The sequence below is a fragment of the Aulonocara sp. 'chitande type north' Nkhata Bay genome, linkage group LG4 (genome assembly GCF_057382095.1).
Source record: "Aulonocara sp. 'chitande type north' Nkhata Bay isolate Kocher_YH1m ecotype deep benthic linkage group LG4, A_spYH_male_GT1.1, whole genome shotgun sequence".
Taxonomy (NCBI): Eukaryota; Metazoa; Chordata; class Actinopteri; order Cichliformes; family Cichlidae; genus Aulonocara; species Aulonocara sp. 'chitande type north' Nkhata Bay.
Genome location: NC_141347.1, coordinates 26,004,204 through 26,014,542, shown reverse-complemented (window position 1 = coordinate 26,014,542; position 10,339 = coordinate 26,004,204). Strand labels below are relative to the sequence as shown.

Sequence of the window (10,339 nt, the reverse complement as noted above, 5' to 3'; positions counted from 1 at the left end):
CCAGTGCATTTAATTAAAATTTCATGCTGTTTAAAGAGTGCAGCCAGACACTTTAATTCAATTCAGTTTTATTTATATAGCGCCAATTCACGACAACAGTTGCCTCAAGGCGCTTTGCACATTATTCCATGCAAATGTCCACTTCAAATTTAATCAAGGCCACATATGAATTACTTGGATGTTTGCTATCCCTCTGGATCTTATCACACACAAAAATGTAATGCAATTAAATTAATCTTTATTGCATTAAATTGTTAACAGCTGCATGCCAGCACTGTGGGGTATGGATATATTGAACCAGAGCTGACATGAGAGACATGAAATCATGCCCGGTTTTAACATGCTTGTTGATTTTATTTTTTTTCAACAAATGTTGTGATCCAGAAATGTTTTAAACACGAATAATCTCAACTTACTTTTAGTATGATAATAATAATAAACAATTACAGAGAATGAGGTCAGGTCAGTGTTTTCCTTTAAAGGCTGCAGAAGAGTTTTGCAATTTGTCAGCATCTTAAAGACATAACAGCCTGAAACTTTGACTCACACGTGACAACTTCTGAGACTGACATCTGGAAAAAAAAAAGTGAAATTAAACATGAAATATAACTATCAAGGTTGTATAGTTTGATTTGGGGTTTTTTGCGTGGATGCTAACTGAACATTAACTGAAACCTTCTTAATGCTGTTTTGGAAAAGACTTAAACCCTTGTCTGTGCCCTTACTTTACTTATATCTGCACAAGCCCAGTTTCTCAGTGTGAAGAAAAGATTATTATTTCAACAAACTGGCCAATGAGAAATAATAAAATATAAAAATGTATATTTTTAAAAAGCCTGTTTGTTCATATATACAGTGAGCATCCTGTTGGGTAAAAATCAAAGATGAAAATGGCTTCTCCTCGTGTTGAGATATGAACCCGCAACATCTGGTATAACAATTCACCTCACTGTAAAATCTCAAATTCTGTTTCTGTTGTCAGGACCGTTCCAAAACATTCAGTCTGTCAGTTCTCAGCTTCAAACCAGACTTTGACATCTCTTCCTCGTCCGCATCCAGAAACAAAGGTAAACGGAGAAAGATGAGAAAGCGATATGTGTTTCTGTCCGTGTGTGCGTGTGCATCATCATCGCCATCATTAGCTGCATCCCCGGTGGATGTCTTCGGGCGCAGCGGTCAGTCTCTACCAGCGATAGAGTGCCTGATAAAGAGAAAACATCAAGCACAAACCGCCGTCTGAGGCTTCAGAGTGATGAAGGGCAGAAAATGGCACAAAAAATAAATAATTTCTAAATGAATCAGTTTATAAAAATAATACAAGTGTAATAAATCAGAGCATTCAATTCAATTAAAAATGTGACAGAAATAGATCATTTTTTTATTAATATGCTTCCCTATTTATTTATTTATATTTAATTTTCCACTTTTTTTGCCCCATAACAGCTGAGAGAAGAGGAAGAAGACAGGTGGATGAATGGATAATCGATTGATTGGCTTTATTAATCTCTTTGAATTTTATATTTAGCATTTTTCTTAATGCAAATCAATCCGGAGGCTCAACATCCAAGAGAAATGCTTGCTTCTAGAGACCTGAGGCAGCTGGCTAAGCTATCTATCTAAAACTTATACAACTGCTCAGTACTGTTTGCAAGCAAATAAATTAATACTGAAATACATTCATACATTAATATTATAAAAGAAAAAAGTGTTCTATTTTATAAATTAACACCTACACTTCTTTTTAATAATTTTTTATTTTAACTGTCTGACTCTTTCATACACAGCAAAGTAAATCTGGATATACACTAAAAAAGGAAGCAGATGTACTCTTCTTATGCAGTGCATTATCTATCATTACTGACCTATGTCATCAAGCTGCTCTTTCGTCAAGCACCATGACAACCGCACATAATAACCGGCTCACCATTAGATGACTTTTTGCACAGGTTTCACGGGGTCGTGTAACCTGTGCAGCAGTTAGGAATAAGCAAGTTGAAACTTAACCTTTAACCGCAAAAAATAAATAAATAAAAGTTTCATCAAAAAGAGCTGATTTCACTTACGCATTAATCTCTTAGTGATATCAGTGACTTAGCGGGCTGGACCTCTTAAGGAAAGTTTATCTGATTTTTGTTTGACTATACATCATGGAAAAGGCATCAAGTGTGGAGCTGTTGGATCCCGAAGACAAGAATCATCACTCAAATTCTGACACTGATACAGGCAGTGAGTAAACCATAGGACATGGAAAAGATATCAGTTCGTCTTGTAAAGCTGAGCATGATGGATTGTGCATCGCTGTACAATATAATGCTCAGGAAAATAATACCTGGAACGATATTAAATAACATGAACCCACAAACCCACATACAGCTGCTGAACCATGGCACACAACTTTTTTTTTCTCTCTGTCTTTTTTTTAAGCAAAAATTTTGTCTTTGTCTTCACACGAATCTGCCGGCCTCCTGTTTTAAAAAGCTGCTGAGTGTCTAATGAAAGCACGGTCATAATGAATTCAAGTGAATCTAATTGTCTAAGAGGTTAAGTGTTCCTTTTTAAAAGAGGCCTGACAGGATGTCTGATGTGTCCAGCAATAACTGCACTCATGCAGTGAGAGAAGTAAATAAAGAGACAAATTACTGACAAGGGAGTGTCTCACAAGCTTGTTTTCACAATTGAATCAGCCTTGTTTTCTTTTCCATAAGGCCCATCATTTATTTTCTCACTATATTCTCAATCCTGACTAATGAAAATGAGAAAAAGTAACGCTTCTGCCACAGATTTCCTTTCTAATCATTTTCTCCAACAAAACTATGGATCCAAGGGGCCTCTTCCATCAGCTGACATAGCACAAGAGGCAGGGTCCAGTCCATCACAGGCGCTCACAATGTAGAATCACCAATTAACCTAGCATGCCTGTTTTTGCACTGTGGCAGGAAATCAGTGGCAGAATAGGGAAAAACATGCAAACTCTGCACAGGCAGTGGAGAAAGTGCTAACCACTGCACTACTGTCCCGCCCTCACATTCCTTCCATAATATGAAAATAAACAGTCTTGTCTTGAACCAAATCCTTGGACAATCTGCATAATTACAAATACACTTTATATAAATATATTGGCAGGCTGTTTTTCAGTGTAACACTGTCCCCCAGAGGGCACTGGAGGTTTTGTAGCATGAAGATTCATTTGTCAGGTTCAGGATATTCATTCAAGAGACAGTTTTGAATTTAATGGAAATCCATTTATTACTTTATTAGCCTTATATAACCTTAGGTGATATTTATAGTTGCACAGTTCATGACAAGTGAAGTAGCACAGTGGTGAATGTAAATAATTTAAACCGTCTCCATTTTTAAGAAACACCACGTTTCGTCACCACGTTTTTGTCTGGAGCTTTGGGTGTTATTACACAAGTTGTTTTGATTATGTGTTATGGATGGAAAAACGTAGCATGAAGATTCTCTTTCCGTCTCGGACTTTTGAGGGTTCCACTCAACCCCAGCTCAGTTTGTCGAGATCAACCTGTGCAGCATGGAGGGCCACTAAAATCCTGAAGGAATAGCCGTGGTTGTAGGAAAACTATCTTATGGCACCCTCAGGTAATGACCATCTCACCAAAATGCTGCTTCAGCTGCTCGAGGAATATGAAGGTTAAGACTGTGTGAGGGATGAGGCGGATAGCTGCAGGAACAAGACCCTGGACACAAATCAAAGCACTATTTCAGTGTCTTAATACTCTGTAGGTTACTACAGCACATAATTAGAAAGAGCTGTATAAAACATCATGTCTGCGTGAATGTGACATCCACCTTGTAGAACGCATTCGGCCCCAGCTTTGCTGTTTCTGTTAAGCAGTGAGACACACTCTGCAACAAGGAGACAAAACACACAAGAGACATGCCAAGCTGTGTCATTTTCCCCATAACCAATGAATAAAACATACATAACATCAGAGTGATGAGGGCGGGAGAACTCAGAGACCTAAATAAGCCAAACTCTCCTGCAAAACCAGATAACAGGAAAAGTCATTTTAAAGACACTCACCCCATACTGAACTTCTGAATTCATTAATCTTGTTTTAACAACATCCAGTGGTTGACAGAGGATTGTAGCAGAGCCACCCTGCGCAAGAACAGAGGGCTTATTTCAGAAAATCATGTGATGTTTGTCTTGCTATGCTATGACAGACGTGAGTCACTTACTGCAAACACACTCGCCAGGAAGTGAGTGAAGATGTTGTCAGTCAAGTAACCAGTAGCCAGAACCAACTCTTTGGACTGGTCGTAGCAGGCGAGCTGCAGGAGCAAAACACACATGTGCTGCGTAAGTTGGCTCGCATTTATGGCTTTCTGTTTTGTTTCTTTATTTTTTAAAGAAGTGTATAATTTCCAAGAAAATACTTTAAAAAAATATCAGTGAAATAGACCTAAAACCCAAAATGTAGTTTTGGTTTAAATGCTGCAGGCTAATCTGTGTCCTTCCTGCCACAGAACAAGAGCAAACTACACAGTGGATATACAGTTGTGGTCAGAAGTTCGTGGGTACTCAACATGGGCATAAATGTCATGGTGATTTAGGGCCTTTAATGATTTCTTTGAAGTTTTCTTTCTCCAGGGTGGAATGATTGTGCATAGATCTTTAAAGACATTAAAAAACAAGAATTGGATGCACAAGTTTTAATTTATTAGGATTTCCTCCAATCCATGCAGGGTCAAAAGTATACACACAGGCTCAAACATTTACATACGCTCACTTAAATCTTAATAAGTGACGCTGAAGGCCCTACAATGTTTTTACTAACTTAACAACACCAAGGCCTGTTAACATCTCGTTAGTGATCATGATTGTCTCCAACTGGTAGTTTCTCTTTGCCAGAGAAAAAGGAATTTCTTTGACAGCACTTACTGGTCTGAGCAGTATTCAGAATTTTGGCATTTTGCATGATAATTACATGCAGTATAACTTTTAGGATTATACTGACTGATTTTAAAATTTAAAAAATACCAACATTTAAATGTATAGATTTTTTTAATTGAACTTTATGCGTAGCCTCTAAAATATATTTCCCTACATAACAAGCTAAGAAAAACTGAATAAACACAGTTTAATCAGCTGACTATCTGCATATTTAGCCATTACAGATTTATTTATGGCAATAATTGTTGGGCATAAAAATTATAACATTAAGGCCATTATGGTTCTGTCTTACAGTTTGCTGTTACTGCTCAAAAATTCACAGTTTCACTATATTTGCAGTCACTGTTGTCTTGTAGGGCAGTTTATGACTTTACCTGTCCAACAGACACCAGTGCACCTCTCGAAGAAGCCATTGAAGCACCAGAAAACAGTTTCCTCAGCCCCTCTAAAAAGCACATTTCAGAAGGATGAACATTGTAAAGAAATCTTTAGTCAGTATTTGTTCTCTTGAGTTTAAGGATTGTGGATTTTAAACTTGTGACAGAACATACAAAGGAAATAAAAATAAAGCTTTAATGGTACGTTTAATGGTAGAAGCTTTTATGGACTTTACCTTCCTTACAGACACGTAAGAGCCCATCAAACACATGAGCATAACTGTAAAAAGGGAAAAAACTATCTTACAATATGGTTATTTGGAAAGAACTATAATTGTCTGTAATTATGATTCAGGATGTATTCCCATTTTTCGTGCACTTACTTTCTTCTGAACTCTGCTGCCATCTTGACGTCATTCTGCATTCTGTAAAGATGAGAGATTTCAAAGCCGGTTGTCTGTCAGCACGTGCAGCCTTAACATTGATTGTCTTGCTTCTGCACTCTGGGAAAATTGACCATCTAAAATTGGAAGGCTTTTATGCCACCACAACTTTTTTTCTTGTGTAGTTTTTACTTTCCCCAGCTATCTTCCTTTCACTTCACAACATTTCTACAGGTACCTACTTTGGATGTTATGTTAGAAACCCCTTAACCCCTTAACTTGTGTTTAGAAATATATATACACTCACAGACACTTTGTTAGATAGTACCACGTTTGACCCCTTTTGCATTCAGAACTGCCTTCATGGCATTGACAAGATAGCACCATGTCAGTTGCTGCAGATTTGTCAGTTGCACATCTATGATCTGCATCTCCTGTTCCACCACATCCCAAATGAGCCCTGGAGGCCTTTTTGATACAGTGCGTGCTGGACATGTTCAGCAACAATATTCAGGCTGCCTGTGGCATTTAAATGATGCTCAGCTGGTAATAGGGATCCCAACGTTTGCACCACAAGCAGCAGCATGATGATACCAGGATGAATCAATGTTTTCCTGTTGTTTATGACAAATTCTGACCCTACTATCCAAATGTCAAAGCGGAAAAAGTCATCAGACCAGACATTTTTCCAACCTTCTGTTGCCCATTTTTTTCCTTTTATTTATTTTCAATTTTCATAACAATCAAAACACAAAATAGCATACACTGGACATGGTTACATCTGTGCAATCAGTAAGGAGAAATACAAAGACAGAAAAGTATCCAAGTACTAAGAACAAAATAAATAAGGGGTTGTGTAAAACTTAGCAGACGCACAAAAGAGAAAGGGCAACTGTCTGTTAGATTCTGTCCTTTGTTTTCTCTGCAACCTCAATCCACTCTTGCTGAAACTTTCCTTGACAGTTATTATTCCTTACCATCAGTGATTCACAGGAAGCAGTGTCTTTAACCATTCTATGAACTCTGGTTTAGTGTGGCTCCTCCAAAGGCAAAGAATAACCTAAGAAGCACAGGGTAAAACAGCCCAAGCTCCCAGTCGGCACAACTGAGGCAACTCTGGTAAAGGCCTATGTAGCGACTATCCAATACAATGAATTACTTGAAGATCAACAGTCCCTGAAATACTCCGACTAGCCTATCTGGCAGCAACAACCATACCACCTTCAAAGTCGCTTCTGTCACCATTCTTCCTCATTTTGATGTTCTCTTTGAACTTCAGCAGGTCATCTTGATCACGTCTACATGTCTAAATGCACTGAGTTCCTCTCATGTAATTGGCTGATGAGATATTTGTGATGAGCAGTTGGACAGGTGTACCTAATGAAGTGATCCGTGTTCGTGTATCCTTTGTTACTTTTTGGTATTTTTCTTTTTCTATTATTGTTTGTTTTTTGGTCATCAAGCACTCGCACAAAAGTACGGTGGACAGAAACCGCAAAACCCCAAAAGTTATAAACAACATTTTTAAAATGCTCAAGATAATAAAACGGCCACTTAAATGGACCAGAACAAACTAAAAATAAATGTAGGCTTTTATTAGTAATATGTTTCATGATTCAGTTTCAATTTAATCTCCATTTAAATGTATATTAAATATTCATAGAATTATTATAACTATTAAAGCATTGTGACAACAAAATGAATCACTTTTATCTCACGGCTGGAATGACAGCAAATTTAGACCTTAAACAGCAATGTAGTGGATGCACTGAACTATAAAATATAAACTATGACTTTTATGTGGTGAACCACAAAAATACATTCGATTCTACATGTGAAGTGCAAACAGATACAAAGACATAAACACTGTATCTCACCTTACATTCACCAGGTCAGTTGGGGTCCCAATGAAACCACCTGTAAAACCTGATGAAGGAAAAACAACATCTTTAAATGCAATTTTAAGTATAAAATGAAACAACATCTTTAAATAAAATGTAAGCTATTTTCCACCATTTACCTCCAAAGGCACCCAGGAGGACTTTCTGGTGGAAAGGCATAGGACCTTTATTTTTTCTCTTCATCTTATCCCTGACGGTCTCGTAAATGGCAAATCGTGACAAAGAATATGTCATCTGGACAAATGAATAAATAAAAACAGCTATGTCAAAGAGAGGAAGAGTGTGCGGCTGATAAAGGTTTTATGGAAATGAGTGTTGTTTTTGACCTGCCGGCAGAGGGAAGCAGTGAGCCCGCTGTAGAGAGCCAGAAAACCCTCTCTTCTCACTACGTTAAGAGTCATCCCAATCATCCTCATCCTCACTTCCTGCTGTGTTTGCAAGTGGACCTGGAAGCAACCATAAGGAAGCAGCACTAAGAGTCAGTGGCACTTTTAGTGAGAATTGGCCTTAGATGTATGTAAGGTTCCTGTCTTTAAAACCGTTAATATCTAGTCTGAAAATATATCTCACGCTCTAATATTACCAGCACCATTCAGTCCGCATCCTAAATTAAAGAAAACCAATGCAATAAGTGGATAATAGCGATAATAGCTGCAAGAAATAAAAAGCTGTGCCACTAAACATACACTACAAATGTTACTATCATTTAAAGCACCTTAAGGAATCAAAGCAAGCCTAATGATTGCCAATATAAAGGCAATTTGGCTGCATAATAACCAAGTGAAATTCTAAGAAACTGCTAAAATGAATATTGCTACAACACATTATTCCAAATTTTATCATCAGCAAGTAAATAGAAAACCAAAATAGCCAAAATAGACACATCAGTGAGGCCTATCTGGATCTATTTTGTCTCTGCCGAATGGAAGGATTGTGCTCTGGTGTTAATTCAAATTCGATAAGCTCTATAATTTACCTTTATCAAATCCAGTGGATGGGTTACACAGGCTGCTGCACTGGACGAGACCCCACCAAAATACCAACGAGAGACACGGTTCTCCTGCATGCTGTCAGTGAGGCAAACTCTAGAGGGGGGAAAAACCAAAGGGTCGACTTCTCAGAGGCTCAAAGCACAACTTTGCCCGAGGGTGCTCCTTTCATCGTTTTTCCCCTCAGCACTTCTGGTGATGCGTGGCCACAATTCATTTTAAAAGTCGACGGGAGTCATCTCAATGTAAATCTGTATTTTTGTTTCTTTTGAAGCAGTGGACAGACAAATATAATGAGTGTCCCTCTGTACTTACTCCATGTTTGTGTGCCAAGAAGAAGAGGGGTGCAGCTGGTTCATGGGAGAAAGTGTACGTGACCAATATAAAAATAGTAAGCGGGCTTGACCGCTGCTGTAGTTTTGAAATTGTGGCCGACACACTGACATGGAGCAAAGGTCTCGAAGTTTAAACAAATATTTGTCAAGGATAGATTTGTCTAATTATAGCATTCAGACTTCAGGTCATAAGCACAAAAGGTTACAAGGTTACAACATTTTGAACAATGGGTCAGTGATGCACAGCAACATTATTTATTATTTTTATACTTTTCTGAAAGTTTCTACAGCTAATGCAACCGTCTGGGTTGTTGAACATGACATGATTTTAAATGAGTGCTATGAATGACCAGCCTGGCACAGCAGCACTTGGGCTGACTCAGAGGGGGGGCACTCATGACAGATGATACAAACAGCAACTGGATACCCACTCCAAGTTGGAGCAAAGGTAAGATGTGAGCAGACACAGGCAGGAATGGGTAATGACAGCTAGCAATAGTCAGAACTGAGATTTAGGTTTCTGTCTAATGCTTTAACATGAGTTGTTGTTGTTGGGCCTCTTTTAGGGAGCTGTTTGATCAGATTGGGGGTGGTTGCAAGTTGGCCTACCGTCTGTGAAATAAATGAGATGGGCAAAACGATAACTGCAAGGTCCAGAATAAAAATGAAGTTGAATGAACAACAGGCTTAACCTTCATGGTTGATAGGATTTATTGCAGGCCTGCTCCATTATTTTCTGCTGGCTGTAGCTACACCGGTTGAGATTGCAATCAAGTCAGACTGCAGACATTAATCTACTGCACATGAATCCAAATCTTTAAGGGTACACTGAGATTAAATAACAAGAACCAACTAGGAGTTAGGTCTATATGGATGTTATATTGCATTGATGCTGGATGTCTGCAGTTGGTGGACCGTAGGCTGACCTCAGTCACTTGAAGTGTAGGAGAGTGATATGCTGCTGCCCTCTGCTTTATGCTAAATTGCTGCATTAAATTGCATACAGCTGGATTTTGTTTTTATCATAAAGTGAGTTAAAATGAAACCTGCGACTGATTTGATGTGGTGACTTCCTTCAGCAGTCCAGGCCAGGCTTGCAATGCTATGACCCAGCCAGAAGCCATCATCACTAACACAGCAAAGTATCATTTTCATTCTCCAGGACAATTTTCTACGACTCTCATCAGGACTAAAGGGTTTTCCCTCCTCACTGTAGGAAAACTGGATGACAAGCCATTTCTTTTACATGTTCTTCACAGAGTTTTTAATCACTTATGTTGCGTTGCTCTTTCTCATGTTTCATCTGTACACATCTGTCTTCATTCTTCCTGCTCTCCATCTGTGCTTTGCATTTGTTCTTGTGACAGATGTAAAAACAGACTGTATTCTCTCTAAGATTTAGATGTGTCACGATAGATTAAGTCCGAGTGTTGACA

General features: G+C 38.4%; 1 protein-coding gene across 1 annotated transcript; it reads right to left on the bottom strand.

The window, feature by feature from the left end:
• Positions 1 to 3,226: 3,226 nt before the first annotated feature.
• On the bottom strand, positions 3,227 to 8,884 carry slc25a10a (solute carrier family 25 member 10a). Its single transcript, XM_086290708.1, has 11 exons — positions 8,556 to 8,884; positions 7,906 to 8,025; positions 7,699 to 7,813; positions 7,556 to 7,604; positions 5,679 to 5,720; positions 5,532 to 5,575; positions 5,293 to 5,363; positions 4,204 to 4,296; positions 4,046 to 4,123; positions 3,811 to 3,867; positions 3,227 to 3,698 (listed from the first exon to the last, which is right to left on the bottom strand). The coding sequence occupies exons 1-11, from the start codon at positions 8,643 to 8,645 to the stop codon at positions 3,597 to 3,599; spliced, it is 861 nt and encodes a 286-aa protein (XP_086146834.1). The 5' UTR covers positions 8,646 to 8,884; the 3' UTR covers positions 3,227 to 3,596.
• Positions 8,885 to 10,339: the final 1,455 nt, after the last annotated feature.